The sequence below is a fragment of the Coturnix japonica genome, chromosome 28 (assembly GCF_001577835.2).
Source record: "Coturnix japonica isolate 7356 chromosome 28, Coturnix japonica 2.1, whole genome shotgun sequence".
Lineage (NCBI taxonomy): Eukaryota > Metazoa > Chordata > Aves > Galliformes > Phasianidae > Coturnix > Coturnix japonica.
Window position 1 is genome coordinate 1,154,491 of NC_029543.1, and position 19,518 is coordinate 1,174,008.

General features: G+C 48.9%; 2 protein-coding genes across 3 annotated transcripts in view; one reads left to right on the forward strand and one right to left on the reverse strand.

The window, feature by feature from the left end:
* Positions 1–491, reverse strand: part of LOC107325340 (mucin-5AC-like) — a 30,821-nt gene extending 30,330 nt beyond the window's left edge. Inside the window, exon 1 of the mRNA XM_015886076.2 lies at positions 276–491. The gene's annotated coding sequence lies outside the window, so the exon portion shown is untranslated. The remainder of the gene's footprint in view (positions 1–275) is intronic.
* Positions 492–6,973: 6,482 nt separating this feature from the next.
* Positions 6,974–14,090, forward strand: LOC107325330. 2 transcript variants are annotated; one of them, XM_015886066.2, is made up of 8 exons: positions 6,974–7,134; positions 8,434–8,579; positions 12,087–12,173; positions 12,493–12,715; positions 12,854–12,996; positions 13,306–13,419; positions 13,514–13,738; positions 13,931–14,090. In XM_015886066.2, exons 1-8 carry the CDS (start codon positions 7,095–7,097, stop codon positions 13,946–13,948), a joined length of 996 nt encoding a protein of 331 aa, XP_015741552.1. In that variant the 5' UTR covers positions 6,974–7,094; the 3' UTR covers positions 13,949–14,090. The 2 variants fall into 2 exon arrangements, with proteins under 2 accessions (XP_015741552.1, XP_015741553.1); XM_015886067.2 differs by lacking the exons at positions 6,974–7,134; positions 8,434–8,579 and adding an exon at positions 11,930–12,012.
* Positions 14,091–19,518: the final 5,428 nt, after the last annotated feature.

The window sequence follows — 19,518 nt, forward strand, 5'->3', positions numbered from 1 at the left end:
CATTTTTTGATGCCTTTTTCCTACCTAACTTTGTCATTATCTGAAACTCCTCTGTCGGAAGCCATGGTGAGACTACATGCAGAGCTACATCAGCTTATTGAGGATTGCAGGCACATAACGTCAATTTAGAAATCCAATTTGTGACTTATTTTTAAGTAAATGCACATAGGAAAACACTTTAAAAAAATAATAATTACATTGTAAAGGGGAAACAGTTTGATAGTAAATGGCCAGAGTGAGTAAAAGAAAATTATCAAGGGAAATCCCACTCTTACCTGCTCTTTGGAAGCCGATCTGCACTAACAGCACCAGCAGCCATAGGCAGCTCCTGGGATCTTGTTTCCTCCCGGCCATTCACAGGGCAGTAATTATACTGCTGCCAAACAGGGGAGATCACAAAATCTCTACAAGGCTTGTTTCAATGGGACCTACCCCCAAAACACAAATTTGCATCTGTACGGAAAAGCTAATCTCACATAAATCATCCTATTGCAGCTTGTAAGGGCTGTGGTGTCGTCAGTCTGGAGGTTGCACAAGGGGCGTTCAGTAGGTTGGCAATGTCAGCATCCAGGGTGTAGAATAAATGATTTAGCAAAGTTAGGATATGGATAAGAATTGTCTTTATTTCTCATGGTGGCTGCAGTGGAGTAAGAGATGCTTTGAAGGTCCCTTGGGGTGGTGTTTCCCTATGAGATCACAGAATCACAGAATGGTTGGGTTGGGTTGGGTTGGGTTGGGTTGGGTTGGGTTGGAAGGACCTGAAAGGCCCCCTATTTCAGTGCTTGCCATGGGCTTGTTGCCCCCCACCATGTCAGGTTGATTGGAGGGAAATGTCTGGAGCTCTGGGGGACCTTACCAGGCAAAGATCCTCCATATGCCTGGGCACCATTGGGGACATGAGGAACAGGATCATGTCACCACAGTTGCTGCTTGGCAGAAGGCTCACTTCATTGTTTTTTGTTCAAGAAATGTTTAGATGTTGTACTGAGGGACATGGTTTAGTGGGTAAATATTGGTTGTAGGTCAGTGGACTGGATGATCTTGGAGATCTTTTCCAACCTTGGCAATTCTGTTTCTGAGATTGTTTGATTCCATCACTCATGTCCAGCTTCTTACAAGAAATAACGTGTAAACTTTGCAGAAACCCTGAAACCCATTTCACAAAGGGCACTAATCTCCTTCATTCATGTCAAGTTGCCGGACATCACAGACTGCTATGCAGGTGACAAGCCTCTGCAAGAGGAGATATCTGAAAGGTTAGTGCTGACGCAGTGCAGTCGTGGTGGGGAGGGGCTCAGCATTGTCACCCAGGGGCTGCGGGGAAGTTCTCTTCCTCCTTTCAAGGTGTAAATAATAACACTAAATCCTGTAGCTGATTAAGAGTCCAAAGGACTTTGCTGAAAGAAAACAGTGCGAAAGCCTGGAATCCTGTCAAATTGCAGTCCCACAGAGGTTAACTCTTTTGCAGGTGCATTGCAATGTGGTCTTTGTAGAGAAGGCAAAACTGCATGCAGCCAGAGCCTGAGCACCTGCTGAATTTGGGATTCAGAACCACCACTGGGGCTCATCATTTTGCAATCATCCCTCTTTAAATGCTGGATTGCACCGAAACAAAGACTCTGAATTTTACAGGTACTGAAGTTTGGATCTAATATCTAATATTGAGGTGGTGTTCTGTGGTCCTCAGCAGTGACATGGTTAAGAAGGCAGTAATGAAGGGGATGACGGGAAGGCAAATGCCAGTACAATGGATGAGGCATTCTGGCTCATTGCACAGAGGGAAGCTTAGCACCTGCGGCATGAAGTTCGACCGGATGCCCATCGATCTGGGTGTGGTGAAAAGCATGAATGTGGAGGTCAAGTGCTTGGGGACGTGCGTGGATCCTGTATACCTGCATTTCTAGCATTGCATTCTTCAGAAGAGCTTTTCTTTTTTGGTGAGAAATGTACCCTGGCTGGGTTATTCATCTGCCAGGCAGGTGTGCTCTCTCCCCATGAAAGGAACCCAAGGGATTCCCTTACCAGAAAGATAGGGACCTGGCAGCATGTTCAGGTAGGTTTCATAGAATCACAGAATACATTGAGTTGGAAGTGACCCTTAAAGGCCATCTGGTCCCACTCCCTGCACTGAACAGGGACACTCAATGCTCTGTCAGTGCTCAGAGCCCCATCCCCTGACCTTGGATGTCTGCAGGGATGGGGCACACACCACCTGCCTGGGCAACCCATGCCAGTTATTCACTACCCTTATTGTAAAGAACTTTTTTTTTCTTATATCCAGTCTAAATTTCCTCACTTTCAGTGTGAAACCATTTCCCTGCATCCTATCACAACAAACAGAACCCACAACACATCAGTGAGCTCTCCACACCTGGTGTGGAGCAGGAGATAGGGGGTGATGGGTAATAGTAAATACCATTGGAAAAGTACTGAAAACAGCATTCATCAAAGTGTGAGTCACGAGAAAGAGTATTTCCTTGTGTGCTTTTTGGGAGCAATATCATTATTAGTGAACCAAAGTCTCATTACATTTGTCCTTTCTAAACTCTCCTCCACCACCTTAAAGGAATTCATCACTATAAAGTGCCTGGGAAGGTGCACTTTTTAGTTTGCTATATAGGCAAGGATTTTTTAAGGGGGGGAGAGAGGGGGAACCTTCTCCTTGTTAGGCATGGCAGGGTGATACAGCCAGCACCAATTCTTCAACTCTTTCTTCTCCAAAGTCATGGAGCACCCGGTGCTCAGCAGAGCAGGATATGCCCTAGAGGGGCTCCTGCAGGCAGGTGCTGATGGGAACAAAGGGTTTAGCCAATTTTTATCAGTTCTGAAGCCTGCAATATAGAGATATGTGGTTCATACAGGAGGGAGCAGTGTGGTTGATTTATCGCCATAATGCAAACACGTGTAAGTCTCCATCAGCACGGTCCAGTGAAGCTGTAAAGCAGGAACACTGAGAGCGCCTTTGATTAAATAAAATAGGATTAAAATGTCAGCAATTCTAAAGATGTTCTCGGTGTGCACATCTATTTTCCACCTGTTTAATTAGGAGAGCATGGGCTGTTGCTCTTAAAAAGAAAGCCTGTACTACAGCATGCTTGCAGGAAGAAATTTCTGTGTTTCTGAGATGTCTGAATAAAACAGCAATAATTCATAGGGGAAATATATAAGAGGGATCAGTTGGGACCAGACCAGGACCCAGTGCTGTAGCTGGGCATCATTCTCACAGCTCATTTTCCTCTTAGATTTCAATCAAACACCATTTTCTGAGCTTTTGGCACCCATGTGTTTGGTTTTGCCCATTATATTCTGAATGCAAAGTCAAACATGCAAATCAGGCTGAAATGTTCCGTTTGAAAATGACAAGAACTTAACGTTTCCATTTATTTATTATTTTTTTCCTTTCAAAATAGTGAGTTTTTGGGGTTTTTTTTGCTATGAAAATTACCACTCGATGCAAGAAATCACAATGAGGATGGAAAAGCAGCCTGTCAAGATGACAACAGAGCATCTCAAGTAACTTCTAAGAACTTCTTCAAGCGTTCCATTTTGTGCACAGGTTCTAAATATGACATTTCACTCTGCATTGGTTTGAAACTGGAGTTTGAAATCAGCGCATTTCCAAGGAGACAGACGTTTCAGATCCCACGTAGGTGTAGCCTTAATGCACCAAGCGCTTCGAACCTCAGGCTTTGATTGGGTGGTGCCAGGCATCCAAAACCCATTTCTGAAATCTGTAATGCACGGAGTGGAAGATGGAGATGTTTTGTCAGGTTTGATTTGATAACTTGGAAACTTTTCAATGTGAAAATGCAGTTTGGGTGTAGAAGTGTTGCAGGTCCCCATCAGAAGACCCTTCAGAGCAGAGATGTGTTGCTCTGAACCAGGAAATAGTCTTGGAGTCTTCCAGAGGGCTGAAGAATGAACAGGAGTTTTCCTATACCTGAATGTGAGGATTGGCATTCCCTGTCTGGAACTGTCTATGGGAAAAGGAGATACCTTTGGAGTTTTTGAGTCTTGCTAAACACTTGAGCACAGATTACTGTATGGAATTAATGAGTTTCCAGATCAGAAGCGCTTCAGCTGACTTGTAATGGTGGTTGACATAAAAGGGTGATTTGAATTTATACGAGTGCCTCCCAGTTCTGTTAGCAGTACAACACTCAGTACATTAGAACAGCGCTTTTTTCTTTTCCAATGTCATTCATTAGTGAATGAAATTTATTCTTTTCCTATTACTAATTTCTCATCTAAAGTTGGAATAGCCCAAGCAGTCTATTCTAATATGGAAATCTCCCAAGTCTCCAGCATTTCTTCTTGCACTCTTTGAACCTGATTAATGTCTTCCAAATGAGGGCAGCAGAACTGGAATGAACGCGCTGTTGAAGATGAGGAGGTATCATCACTTGTGTAATATATGGCACCATAATATTTTCATCATCGCATAAAATGTATATTTAAATATCATAATGTCATCCTGCTTTTTGGCCAGAACACTTTGCTGAGCAGATGCTTCTTAATGAAATCTTTACGGTGACACTGCGGCCTTTTAGTTGATTTACAATGCATGAAGACCAGGAATAGTTCAACTGCTTCTTCTTCTGTGCATTGCATTGCATTGCATTGACTTTCATCTGCCATCCTATTGCCCACAGATCCTTTCTTCTGTCCCAAGTTCCCCCAGATCCTTTCATACCTCATCTGACTCCAACTTCTCCCACCCTATATTATTTTCTGACATCCATGGTGCACTTGCAGCAGTCCCAGCCTGCAATGCACCTTGTTGGGATATAGAGCTGTGAATCCATTTCCATGCTGAAAGTTTGCATCTGATGGTCACACTTTGCTTCTCATCTCTTTACAAAGCACTCATCCAAAGACAGAACTTTTCACAGTGGAGCTTTTTAGATGCACCACTCGGGTAGTGCTGCATCACTCTACTCTGATTGTGGTGGTCCCAGGATTAAGTGGGGTGATGGAATGGCTCCATGCAGACTGAGCCTGTTTGCATCTCCATGTGAAGGACTCAGCTTGTCATTTCCACGCTGTTCTTCAGGGATCCTCCAGCAACTTGCAGTTGGTTTTGCAGGAGTGAGACGCTTCTGGAAGCCTCTAAGAGCCATTGAGCAAATAGGAACCATGCTGAAGCCAGCTGGCTCTAGGGCTGGGGTCTGGCCCTTGATGCTTTCAGCTGGGATTTGCTCAAGGACAACAGCCAAGTGGCAACCAGGCGTCGTGCCACAGCTCTGTTTGATCAGGGCTGAGCTGTCTGTTCCGTCAGGGTGAGGCTGGAAGCTGAGTGCTCTCTGTCCACTTGTTCCAAGGGCTTTGTTCTCAGGGTGCACGGCAACTTCAGAAGGGCTCAGGTGACACATAGTTCTGTGTGAGACAGTTTTGTCTCTAGGAACCAAAAACCTGATAAAAGCTGGGTTGGTAGCACAGCACCTAACCGCAAAGTAACGGGCATTGACAGAGCATGTGGGTGTAGGCTGGGAGCAGGAATGAGAGCCAGCAGGGTTTGTGGTTTTGCTGTAGGTCAGGACCTGGATCTTTGGGACTGGGAAGGAGATGCAGAGTGAAAAAGCAAGAGCAAAACCTGAGCAAACCCTCTCCTTGGGTGTAAGGATTGCAACCGGAGGGCTGAGCAGCAGACGGCTCCCACTGAGGTGGCAGGAGAGATGTCAGCTCGTCCGACTGAGTAATTGAGCTGACGTGATTAGATCATCTCTTTGATGGCCTAATTGAATTATGAGCATTTCTAAAAGCTTTGCTCAGTGCTGCTGATGAATTTTAGCTTTGCACTGAGCCAAGCAGATGAGGATGCTGATACAGGCAGTGTTCCACCCTTTCTCTGTGCTTTCTGCAGTGCATCAAATCGCAGCATCAGCTCAACAAGGAATTTTGACACTGGTTCCTGACCTTTTCCTAATCTCAAGCATGGCTCACAGGAAAGGTGAGAGTAAGGCTGGCTGGAGAAAAGCATGCAAGAAATGAGCTGGTTGCATCAGTGAATGCAGCAGAAGGATGGGTTGCCAGCTATGGATCCAAGAGCATCGCAGTGATTGCAGCCAAGAGGAAGTTTGTTGGTGTATCATCACACAGAATGGGAGGCTTGGGAAATCCTGCAGTAACTTTTGTTTGTGCTGGGGTGAGCTTTGTGTCTTCACACACTTTCAGATGTAGATTTACATGTGGTTCAGAGGTTTCTCCCCCAGCTCATCCACTGCCCATCCATCCCCACAAGCACCCAGCTATCTGCAGAGATGCTCCAAGCTTTTAAAATGCCCCCACCTCCTTCTTACTCCAACACAGTAATCAAGGCAGGACACATTTCCTAACATGTCCCTACAACACAGAGCCAAGACGTTTTCTTTCTAGGAACAAAGTTGGTATGTGGAACACTTAATTTAAGCGAAAATGTCCAGATGGATTTTGACAACGCCCTTGATAGCTCTTGCAGTTTGTCATGGTTGTAATCTCAAGACAAGAATCTGATACAAGATCAGTGTGGAGTTTAACAGCATAACAAATGACAAAACTCATCTTCAGAAAATGACACCTCGGGGTAGATGCGGTCGTTTGCTTTCAGAAAGGAAAAGCATGGGTAGGAAAGATGAACCTTATCAGAAGAAATCACCAAATTCTGATTAAATTTCTGTGGTTTCACACCAGTAAAGACACGACATGTCGTTCCCAGTCTCTCTGTGGTGGTTAACAACTTGATGGGGTAAGAAGCCAGTGTGATTCTTGAGACCTGAGGATCAACACCCTGAACAAATACGAGAGGATAAATTTATGCTCTCTGAAAACAGTGTGTTCCTTGTTCTACAATCACTTGATTCATGCGTGCAGAGGATGCGGTTTCTTTACAAGGCAGGTCAGGGTTTTGCAGACTGACTGGCATTGATTGAAGTGTGCCGTGTACCCAGAGGGATGCTCTTAGCTGGGCTTAGGGAAACACAACAAAGCTCTCTGCCCAGAGCAGGATGTGGTGCACTGTGGTAGGGCTGGCTTTGGGTTTCCTCTTCTGGAGGTCCTTTGGCTGAACTCAGGTCTCACCATGCCCTGTGTTCCACACACACAGACCCATCCCACAGATGGCAGGTGATCTCCAGATCCTCTTACTCAGAAGTGAGGGTAAGTCACTACCTGAGCTGCATTTTCCCATCCCTTGTGATCCTTCCAGCCTGGTTTTATTCACAATTTAACCAATACAAGTTTCCCTACCTCTTGTATCTTCATTCATTCTCCTGACACCCATTCCCATGTTCTTCCTTTAGCACCCACTTGCACAGCTCCCTCCTCTCCATCTCTCTGCTCATTCCTCTTCCCCTGCACTCTGCCTTCTGCCTACGTTTCCCTTAGGACCCGTTCTCCTACCTACATCCTCTTCAGAACAAGACTCCAGGCCACATGCACCACTTGGGAATTGCCACCACGTGGGATTCCTTTCCACTCTCAAAGACTTTTGTCCTTGGGAAGAGAAAAAAAAAAGATGAGCAGAGGTGTTGCCACCCAGGGAATACAGCAGCTCTGTTTTATTTGCTGCCTTGCATTCTGCCTGGCCTTCCCCTGCACTCTGGGCTCTCTGTTAGGGATGCAGCATGACAAAGGTGACAATGCAGGCAGCTTGCAGGTATGCTGCTGCCTCTGTCAGCAGTTTATTGGTGGAGGTCACCTCTGCTCCGGGCTCTGGAAGTCATCCTGGAGAGCCCTGCAGTAAGGCTTACAGCTGCCGGACCTGAGCTTGGGGACCACCTTGCAGGACTTGTGAATTCCATAGAATCATGGAATCACAGAATGGTTTGAATTGGAAAGGGCTCCTAAAGGCCATCTGGTCCCACTCCTCTGCACTGAACAGGGACACCCACAGCTCCATTGGGTTCTCAGAGCCCCATTCCCTGACCTTGGCTGTCTGCACCCACCACCTCTCTGGGTAACCTGAGCTTCACTGCCCTTATTGTAAAGAACATTTTTCTTATATCCAATCTCAGCCTCCCCACTTATAGGCTGAAACCATTTCCTCCCATCCCACAACTTACCCCCAAAGTGAGCATCCCCCTACAGGCACTGAAACAGCTCCAGTTCCTGCAGCCATCACTGCTTCCCATTGCAAGAGGTAGGAGGTGAGCCAGGAGTTCAGAATGCAGAGCAAAGACTGGGTTCAGGGGAGGGCCCTGCAGAAGTCACTGGATGCACCCTGCAGTGGTGCACCACACAGAAGGTGTCTGTTCCACGTTATCAATTCTGAGTCTCCCTATGCAAGGGGAATAATAATGAGGCTTGTAAATGCTAAAAAAGAAATGTCTTAATGCTAATTAAACCTGTTTATCCTTCACATTTAGAGCTGTTAACACCTCAGCAAAAGGTTGATACCTAGAGTATGTTCACTTGTCCCTGAATGTAAGGACTTCTCCTTTCCATATTACATGACAGAAGAGCAGATGGCACACGAAGATGGAAAGAAGGCTGAATGTTGTCCTGTGTGTGATCTCAGAAGTGAGGCAGCTCAGCTGAACACATCATTAATATTTAAGGAACAGCAGGACTGCATCAGGAGCAATGCTGCCAGAGGCATGAAGGTGAGGACGGCCCGTCCCAGCAGCAGGACAGTCCTCCAGGCTGGGAGAACCCATCCTAACAAACAGTGCTCTGCTAAGCAGGAGTGAGCTGAGCACCAACAACCTTGTTCCACCTGTAGCCATAATGTGACCCAAAGCCCTGCATGCTTCTGCACTGTGCTGGGATATCATCACCACCACTGCAGGGAGTTGGATCAGGTGGCCTTTAGAGGTTCCTTCCAACTCAAACAGTTCTATGATTAATTAGAAATTGATCTGATCCAGACAGCGGATGAGGGAAAGGCTGCTGGTGTGGTCTACCCAGACTTCAGCAAAGCCTTTGGCACTGTCTCCCATAGCATTCTCCTGGAGAAGCTGCAGCACATGGCTGGGTGGCTCCCCTGGGGTCGATAATGGGGTCCAGACAGGCTGCATTAATGGGATGAGCCCACGGGGTCACCATCCCTGGAGGTGTTTAAGGAAAAGGCAGATGTGGTACTAAGGGACATGGTTAGTGGGTTATAGTGGCAGCATCTTAGAGCTCTTTCCTAACCTATATCATTCATCCCACCCTGGGGTGGTATGGGCTTTCTTGATGGGGACAGCAGCGATGCCCCTGAGGACAGCACCAACTCTTTGAGCATCAGGACCATCCTGGTGCTGAGAGCTGGAAGGATGAATCCCTTCCCTCCAGATAATCTCACAATCCTCAATGCTTCCCTGCAAACGTGCTGATATCTGCCAGGGAGGCTGGGGATTCATGGCTGCTCCGAGGCAGCACCCGTAGGAGAAGTGTTAGGAGGCTGTTTCTTAAAAAAGCCCCATCTGAGCCTCAGCTAAAAGCAGGGCTGGGGGGCTGAGCCAGGTTGTTAAACACTTTGTGTTCATAGGGCCACCAATCTGTCCCTCACTTTGTTGGCAGTGTGTCTGATGGCAGCTTGGAAAGCAGCAGTTCCACCTGACTGCTCAGCACACCAAACCATCAGCATCCCCAGGCTCTGGGGATCATTACCTCTGGATTTGTTCCCTAAATATTAATCATACTGCTCCCTATTGGGCAAGCTGCCTAAAACAACAGCGATAAAACCCCCAGCTGAATCTCACAACTAACACAGGACTGGATTCCTGAACTGACTGAAGATGGATGTGATATTTGAGGGCCAGATCCTGCATTCTCTGGTCTTCATCCAATGGATAAATAAGCTGGTGTTTCATCTCCGGCCACTGAATCGCCCCCATTAAAATCAATAGACTAATCTCGTTAATTGGGAAGATATAGTGCCTACCTCTGCGTTCTCATTGCTGCCCTATGATAAAAAGCTTGGTTGAACCATTTTAAAAAACAATATGTCAGCCCCAAAAGGATAAGCAAAATGGACTGAAATCATCTTTTCTCCCCCATATCTGACTTGTTGGCAGGAGGAGGAGGCTGCAGTGAGCAGGAGATGTGCTGGCAGCGTGCAGCCCTCGGGTGCTGCCTCCAGCTCTGCACTCCAGCTTTGGGAACAGCATTGCTGGAAGGGTTACAGCAGGAGACAGAGCTGTGAGGTGATGGGGTGAGGGAAAGAGATTGTCTGGACAGCTCTGTCCTTCAAAGAATTTGCTTCTATTGCAGATGCAGTGGCTCAAAACAAGCTAAGCTTTGGAGGGAGCAAAAAGACATTTGTTTGTTGTGGGGCTTTTATTTTGCAAAGAACGGAAAAGCAGGGAATGGATGTGATGCAGTGTTATTGTGGTGGTCACAGATAGCTGTGTAAACACAAGCAGAGTCACACTGCTGGAGTTATACAGCGCTCCTTCCAAGGGAGCCCTTGCACAGAGCACAGAGGATTTTGTGGAGTTACAGCACACCTCCTGCTCAGCCCAGGTCACCTCTGAGCACCCACATCATAGGATTTCATGGCTTCAGGCTCCTCTTCCAGCAGCTGTGCCCTCAAAGCTCCCTTTAGAAGTAGGCTTCCCTGATGCTGCAGAGCCCCAGACTCCAGTTTCCAAGCAGGGAGCCGTATCATAGCCAGAGTGTGACCCTTCTTGCAGCAATTAGCAAGGAGAAGAGGATGTAGCTAATGAGCACATGAGGGCTTATCTCTCCCAGCAGGCATGGACAAGGACTATAACAGTCTCTTGGCACACACTGAGGCTCAGTATTGATTTTGGGAAGGCCAGGTGTGTGCACTAGCATAAAAATCAGAGGGGGAAATGCTTGGTGCTCTTGCTGCCCATTGAGTTCTCTGGGGTTGATCCCTCCCATTGCCCAGCATGGCAATATCAATGGGTAGCATTTGCTGCAGCTGAGGTAGGTGACATCCCCTTGGGCTCCCAGTGGGCTCAGTCGGTTGCTTTTCTCCTTCCACCCACCAATGTGGGCTGGAACATGGAATTGAAAGCAGTTGACGTGAGCTTTTCTGCTGCTGTACCTGCAGGAGACCAGGACACAGCTCTGAGTCAGATAAAAACAACACTTAGCAAATGCACCGGGCCCCAGGCAGAATAATGAGCCTCTGTGATGACTGTTTCTATCAACACCTCCCACTGCAATGTCCCCATTGCCCCGCGTGGGGTGTGCGGGATGGGAGCATCCTCAGTGCTGCCCATGCTCCCCTGCAATTCCCACTGCAGCCATTTCAGACAAGCCCTGGCTGCGTGGTTCTGCCCAGTCTTGCACTGCAGCAGGTTGTGAGAGCGCAGCATAACGGTTCTTCCCTTGGGAAATCCTGCCAAGGGCATCGGAGTGCTTTGTGAACAAGGATGGATGAGGAGCCACGATCCCCCTGTGAGGCAGAACAGATTATTTCCCATTTTGTAGATGAGGAAAAAGGCACAGAAATGTCCCCAGGAAGGTCACAGAGCAGGGAATGGCACCCAGGAGTGCTGGCTCCCAATCTCCAGGTTTAAATGCTAAATCCATCAGTTCCAATGAGTTGCCACCAAGGACTGGTCCCAGTGCATTCCTTAGAAGATGATGGGGCACCAAGAGAAGAAGGGGAGAGCTTTGCAGCTCAGTTCCCATTTGCCTGTTAGCTCAGAGCACACACACACATTGAGATATCAGAGCTCAGTGAGCTGATAACCACTCATTTATTAATCTCTGGTAACTCCATCTGCCCTCTGAGCCCTGAGCACAGAGCAGAGCTTTGGCTGTGCAACCCCTGCTGGGAGATGTGCACCCCAAGTGGAGAGAAAACAAACCCTTGACTTACTGACAGCCATCACCCTCCATTGAGCACAACACCAAGTTCACACCAAGGAAATCCCATTGGAGGGTGTGGGGCTGCCTGGCTGAGGAAGGGGGTGGGCAGCTCATCAGGGCAATGGGGAGCAGCTGGACCAGCAAGTACAAAAGGCTGGGTGCTGAAGGCTGGGTTAGGTCAGGTTGGTGCAGTTCAGGTTGTGGGGCTGTATGGAGCAGTCAGCTAAGCCTTGCACTAATCCAGAGTGGGCAGATCTCCTCCAGGTAGTGCAGAGTAGGTTCTGGTGGGTGGTATGAATGTGATATGAAAGATGTCTGATTTTTTTCTCCCTGTCTAGAGGCTAATGGGGACCAGAAGTGAGCCTGGATCCTTCTCCAGCAGGTTCCTACACCAGGTGCTTCAGCTGCGCTTGGTCAGGTCCCTGGTAGGTTCTGCTCCAGCTGCTGGGGTGGTTTGGGGGTGAGGGATAGGGTGGTAAGACCTTGATGCTAGCAGTTGTTTTGGCTTTTTTGTCATATTCTTTCTGCTTTGTCAGTCTCTTTTCCATGGTCACTGCACTACAGCAGTAATGTTTCTCTTCTCTGCACTGGAAGGAATGGGAGATCTCTGGGGCAAAGTGTAACCCAACTGGTGCCTGTTGACCTGGCTGATGTCCCAGCCATAGCATTACACTGTGAGGGTGCAGGGTTTAAAGGTTTCATTGGGGTCTTGTGCTACAAGTATAATTCTCCTTGTGTTTGCAGCTGAAGGTGCTTCAGAAGGCATCAGTCTGGGTTGGATTTGTGGTCCCTCTGGAGGCCATCATCAGCAGAGTCTGCCCTGTGCAGGCTCCCTGTAGACCCACACGGTTTGCCAAGAAGCGCCATGGGCGCCTGACGCGTCTCCTCCTTGCCTTCATCCCCACCAGGATCCAAGCAGTCCTCGGCCACCTGCCCACAAACTGGGGCCAGAGCAGCAAACCCAAGGGTAAGAGCTGAGTCCTCCTGGAGCACTCAGAGGGTTTGCAGCCCAAAAACATCAGGTTTGGAGCTCCTGTGTTGGTGGGAAATGCAAGGGTACTTGTTCTGTGTGTGTTATGACTGCACATCCTGGCGATTCCTACAGAGGTCCGAGAAGCTCTGATCAACCCATCCAGCAAAGCAAACAAGAGGAAAAGGGACGATGTAGCTCTGGAGGAGCAGGTGTCCTGGGTGGTGGTGCTGCAAAAGGACCTGCCAGATGATGACCCAGAGGACCCTTCATATGAGGTATCATTTCTCAGAGGCTGAGCAGTTTAGAGATGCTTGTGAATGGCCTCTGTGTCTCTCTGGTAGACTGGGATTGTCACTGTGCAAAGAGCTGTAAGGTGGTTTCTTTTGTCATACACTTTCTTGGGGGTTTCAGGCTGTCCAAGGAGCACTTGAGCATCATATCTTTAATGTTGGGTGCCCCACTCATCCCATACATCACCTTTTGGGTGGCATCTCTGCAAAGCATCACCTTGGCCACCTCTGACAGCTCCCAGCCCTGTGGGGAGGGGGAAATGCATCCCTCAGGGGCTCCTTTTCTCTCCCCAGCCCTCGGAGGTGGATACAGACACTGAGGAGTACAAGTCTCAGAACAGCACAGAGACAGACCTGGAGCTTGAAGAGCATGACGAAGCCATTATGTTGAAGGAGTCAGATCCCCAGGTGAGTGGGCGACATAACTAGTCCTGGGGGGATTTAGCAATATTAAGCAATACCTTCTACGAAACTGCAGTCTGACCATTCCCCTTATATGCAGTTGGATGATGCCCAACCCAGTGGGGATGGAGGAAACTCTGAGCCCTTGGCCATGAGCTCAGAGCTGGAACAGGAGAACTCAGCTGCATCCCGCAATGCAGAAGATGCTTCAAGTGAAGACAGTGGTGATAGTGACACTCAGACACCACAAGATGTGAGCAGTGGAGATGGCAGTGAGCAAGAGGCTGATGTGGAATATGAGAGCAGCAGTTCCTCGCAATGTTGGGTAAGAATTATCATCTGTGCATGTTTCTTCTGCTCTCCTTTATTGGGAAAGATAGTCCCAAGCTATCAGTGCTGGCTAATACCATCTCAGTTCCCATTGGTTTGGTGGGGAGGCTCATAGGAGGGTGAGAAACTGTGGGGTCCAACTGTGTGAATGCTTGCAGCCATGCTGAAGGTTAAATTTCCCTCCTAGGGGTCTCAGGAGCCCTGATCCATGGCCCTGAATTCTGCTGTGGCTGTGACATACCTGGTTCTCTCTGCCTGTGCTGTAATGTAAGCTGTCCATTTAATGATGTTTGGCTTTTCTTTGTTTTGAACTTCATAATAAAGTTACCCTATTTTTTTTCATACAATTTGGGATGCTGTTTGTAGCCAGACCTGGCACAGCCACAGTGGTGGGGCTGGCAGTGGGATCATCCCCTCTGATCCCTCCCATGGTGGGGGGGGGGTCTCTGTCACTGCTGGAAGTGATGGCTTTGGGAATATTGTGATGGGGGGAGAGAGCAGAGCTGCTGTGCAGAGATACCCAAGTGTGATCACACCAACTCATCCCATATGGCTCTAGGCTGTCACCAAAGGTGCAGGATGGGTGTTCCACACACAACATCCCTAGAAACAAAGTTTGCCTTTGGGATACTCCAAATTAATTCCATCTGGAGTCTGTGCTGCTTGCTGAGCCCTCAATCTTCAATTGTGTATGGGGTCCTCTCCCTTCAAATGAACCTTACAGAGGACTTTGGTTCAGTACAAGTCAGGGCTTGGAGGTGCAGATGGGATCTGAGTCCCACAGCCAGCCACTGCCTTGCAGTGACACAAGTCTGACCACACATCTGCTATCTGGAACAAGCGACAGCAGTTGAAGCTGCAAGGAGCAATGATCTAAATGTGAGTATACAAATAGGTACAGCCCTGGGGTGCTCAGCTCTTGCTGGGGGCTATGGCATGGCTGCCCCCAGCTCTGTTTGTATGCGTGTTTGTGAAGGATGCTCCAACTGATGTAAAATAACCCTGGCATGCTGCAGCCCCCAGATGTGATGCTGCTCTAGTTGGGCACACTTGGTGCAGGGCAGGGTGGCTTTCCTCCCCAGCTTGTTTCTGCAACCAGAGCAGTTCTATGTGGCAAAGCTCAGATGGGCATGGAAGTTCTCACCCTCCCTATGGCAGTGTCTCTTTAAATGCAGGTACGCCCCTCACCTTCTGTTAGCTGCAGCCACAGCAGCAGTGCTTTCATTACTGCTGAATAACAGCAAGATTTTTTTCCGTAAGGTTGATAAAGAAGCTGATACTGCAAAGCATGGATGTGATGTTGGGTGCTGCATTAAGTCAATTGCTCCTTGTTTGTGCTTCCTGCAGCCAATGTTCACAAAGCAGAGATTAATAAAGCATTGCTCAATGGCACACAGCTAGGTAAGGGCTTTTTTTTTCCTGAAATCTATGGGATTTTCCTGCTTGCTCCTGAGCTTTGGGATATGGAGATAAAGGGGAGGCTTTACTTGTTGTCTGGGTGCCAGGCTGCAGAGCCATTATGCCTCAAAATACAGCAGGAAGGGAGCAGTGCTGAACCCAGCTCTGAGCTCACCTGCAGCTCTGCTCACACCTGTCTGCAGTGAGGGGCCATGCCCAAACCATCCTGGAGCTTTAAGCCCTAATTTAGGGAGAAAAAAGCCATCAGATGAGTGTGGAGGCGATGAATGGCTCAGTGGGGTGGGAATGAGCTGCAGAGCTTTATCTGGAGTGCTCCCCTTGGATCCAGTGCCAGGTAGGTGCTGCGTGCTCCTCGGTGTGGGGAGGGGGGGTTGAGGGCTCAGCCCTTTTTCATGCTACAGAGGGGTAGATGTGGGGGGCCAAGAGCATGACATAGGTGGGCCTCTCTGCTGCAAAGCAGAGCTTTCTGCTAAAGCTCTTTCCCAAGTGCCTTTTAAACACCTTTTCCATCCCTCTCTGTGGTCTCTGTTCTTGGTTGGTGGCCTGGGAGCCAACCTGGAGGCTGAGTGGTGAAGATGAGCTGAGGTTTGGAGGGCTCATTGCATGTCATGCAGTCAGCAAAACAGCACCAAAATCATGAGCCTCTGTGGCCAGGCTGCTGCTGATGGCAATGCCCAGGTGAGAAATGAGCTGTGCCTCCCACATGCACTCCTTCCAAGCGAAAGGGATGGCAAAGGAAGGTGGAAGGAGAGCACGCTGCGAACATTGCTATGCACATACATTAGGAGAGTGACTCACGCAAGGAGGAGTAATTTTCAGGTCCAATTAGCTTCATCCATGCACTCTCACAAACTTGCCATATTTATTCATCTTTCATTTAAGATGCTGCAAATATTAGCTTGGAAATGGGGGAGGTGATGAGGAACACTGAGAGCTGTTGTGTGTTACTACCCCATCCCTGGAGCTTCATGGCTTCTTTACCCTTCTGAGCAGCTCCCAGGTTCACCACCAAAAGCTCTTTTGTTTTAGGAGCAAAGGGAACCAGGTGTGCAGGGGATGGCATTGCTGGGAGCAGCCTGTGTGCATTTCCCTTGCATGTATGCAGCCCTAAGGCAGGTATCTTCCCACCAGCCAAGCATTGCTCATGCAAGAGTGCTCCCAATCTGATAAATTCGTATTAGAGAGACAAGACACAGTGGGGCTTTTAATTATAGGAACAATTGCCAAGGATTAATGAAGGCGGTGGTGTGATTAATTGCTCTTACTCCCGAAGTTTAATGCAGCTTTAGTGGTTTTTGGCAGATGTGGAGTAATGAGACGATGCTTTCTTGGGGGGAGGGTGTTGGATGCTATGTGGTTATACTCTTGTTCTATCTTTCTAGCGTGCATGGAGATGCATTTGTGGGCTTGGCTAATAATTCATTGCACAAGGCAGGGTACTGTCATCCTCACCCCCTTCTTGTGTTATGGGAAGGGGATGGGATGTGGGGATGTGCAGGTGGACCTGTGGTCCTTTGAGTGCTGCTCCCCTGCTCTGAATTGCACAGAGCTGTGACTGTACCTGCACCCAGCTGCAGGCATTCAGCTCATTCATTCACTGCCATCCTCCGTACATGGCACCTCCAGCTGGGAGTGGTGGGGTGCTGGGTGCCCACATCCCTGTGCCAGGCAGAACCTTTGTTTCTAAACAGTTTTCCTTTCCATCAAGGGTGTGGGTGGATTTGTTGCCTGTGAGAAGCTATTAACGCTGGCTCAGTGCCTGGTGCAGTCTCACCTCTGGTTCTGATGCTCCTGAAACATCCCAGCAGGTTGTGGGATGGCAGCCTGGCTCCTGCAGCCCATGGTTTTCATGGTATCCCATTTCCCCTGTGGCTGTTGGCCATGTGTGCTCACCTAGTTCCTAGTTCTTAACCCTGCAGCCTCTCTGTCCTGCACAAGTTAAGCTCTTAGCCTTGGAAACTGCACTTAGCTGGTAAGGAATTATATGTTACTCCAAGAAAAGTTGAAGTTTCTCAAGATTTTCTGCTTGTTAAAGAAGTCATCGGCTGTCTTCTATCCCAAATTAGGCCCTGGAGGCCCACCTGGCTTATGAATCAGATTGCACACCAGCATAATTTGCCTTGTCTTTCAATGTAATGGCTCCATCCCACACAGAGGATGTGGAGCTGAAATAGCAGAGCTCTGAGTGCTGATGGTGTGTTCTGGATATGGCACATGTGGGCAATAGGAAAAAAAATGTCTATGGCCTGGCACCACAGCATAGCCATGAGTCACTGATAGCACTTAAAGGGTATTTAGGCAAATCTGGTGGTGGCTGAGGACATGTTCTTGAGTCAGCTGCATCCAGGCACAACTTCTTTCCCAAGATGATGTCTTGTGGAGTGATAGATGGGTCAGCAATGCTGCAGGGTTGAGAGAGAGTCATTAGAAATAGATGAGGAAGATGTGTCTTGGCTGGGGGCCCTGGCAGCCACCCGGGTCCTTGGAGCTGAGCTTTTTCCTGATCTCACCCATTGAGCCCAGCAGGCACAGGCACAGCTTTGGGGTTTTTGGTGTGATGTGACCCCACTGAGTGTTTCTGGCTGGGGACAAAGTGCTGCCCCCTCCCCATCTGCAATGGCCCCATTGCTGGCTGGGTACCAGCAGCTCCCAGGGCTGCACTTGGCACAGCCACAGCTGGAGTTAATGTATTTGGCTTATCTGAAAAAGAGAATCTGGCTTATCCCCTGAGGGATGGAGGGCACTGGGGCCAGCTTCCATCTCATGGGTGTGAATGGCACCTTTAGCATCCAGGCAGTGTAGCACCTGGAATTGCTTGCAAAGCTGTTTTAATGGTATTTGAAAACGAGCTTGGAACTGCAGGAAGGATCGGATGCTGTGCTGTAAATGCAGGCAGTGCTCGTAGGAGGGGGGAAGGAGGGGGTGGGAGAGTATTCTGTATGCTGCAGCTGTGGGAAGGGGAACGTGGGCTGCGTGGGGTTGGGGATGTGGGCTGTAGGGACTGAGGGGAGATAGGAACAGAGCAACCACTGGTATGGGGGATGGAGGAAACACTCCTTTAAGTCACCCTGGACTGGAAGGTATCAGAGGGACTGGAGCACCAGATTGTGCCGTCCCTTTCTTTGTGGTAGTCGAAGGTTGGGGAGTGGGGAGGTCATTTTCTATTTGCTGGGCTGTGTTTCTGCTTGGGACAGCTCAGAACAGCAGGTTCTTGGCTAAAAGAGACTTTCTTTTAGTTACCAGCTGCTTATTAAAAGTAACCAGGATTAGTCATGGGCCCCGGCTGTGTCCGTGCAGTAGGTACATCCGCCCGGTGCTTTGTAGGGAAACACGAGGTGAGATGTCCTCCCCCAGGGGGTCACGCTCTGAATGTGGATCAAAACCACAGCTAAGGAAACAACGGGGTCAGGGCAGAGCAGCACGGAGCTGTAGGGGAAATGCTGCCGGCCCCATGCAGCAGAGGGAAGGGGGTGGTTTGCAATGGGGCGGTGGTATTGTCCCTGTCCCTGCAGGTCGGTGTAAGGTCCTTGCTGTCCTCCCAGCCTAAGGACAGTGGCAGCACGGTGTCCCCAGGGCACCTTGCTGCCTGCGGCCATGCGGTGTCACTCTCTGCTCATGGTTGTTGTGTCTCTGCAAAGCAGCGATCTTTGGGGTGGGGAATGGGCCCTCTTCACGACCCCAGTAGCAAATGGGTGTCAAGGGTAGGGCTCACCTGGACACCTGTGGGGTGGTTCATGGGGATGCTGACAGCGTCAGGTGCTTCTGGGTCCGGCTGGTGCAGGGGCCATGCACTGGGGGTGAGCCTCTCTCCCGTTGTCCCTCTCCCAGTGTCAAAAGGGTTCTCAATGAACCCCCAGCCTCATTTCCATGGGGTTCAGCACCATGGGGTCTCACTGCTGGACCCACCCTATGCATTACTCGCAATGAATGACCACTGAGGCTGAAGTCATCATACTGCTCCCACTGCTGCTGCATCCCTACTGGGGGCAGTGAGCTCCTATGGCTGTCCCAGTGCAGGCAGTACTGTGTGCTGAGCTGGGCTGGCAGGGCCCCAATGCTGGGAGAGGGTTGGAAAGCTGCTCTGCTCCTCAATGGGAGGCATTACCTCCATTCTTACTGTGGTTTGTTTTTTCCTTTAGTACTTTTCAGCCAAGAAACTGCAGGATTTTGAACGTGTGCCAGGTTTATTTATATTTTTTTTTTCTCAATCATTTTTTTTTTTTCCCATAATCATTTTGCTGAATCGGTCTGAAAATGACCCAGAAAGCAGTAAATCTTGTCAAGATGCTCCGTGTTGCCTCAGAACAGCATCTCCAAAGAGAGGCTCCCTCCATGAGCCTGCTGGGTTCCCCATGT

What these genes read in the sequence shown, in the direction of transcription:
- LOC107325330 (XM_015886066.2), top strand. Translation starts at nt 7,095, where the DNA reads ATGGCAGGTGATCTCCAGATCCTCTTACTCAGAAGTGAGG. An exon ending in TGCGCTTGGTCAGGTCCCTG is followed by an intron (nt 12,174 to 12,492) that starts GTAGGTTCTGCT and finishes TTGTGTTTGCAG; the next exon opens with CTGAAGGTGCTTCAGAAGGC. An exon ending in CCAGAGCAGCAAACCCAAGG is followed by an intron (nt 12,716 to 12,853) that starts GTAAGAGCTGAG and finishes CGATTCCTACAG; the next exon opens with AGGTCCGAGAAGCTCTGATC.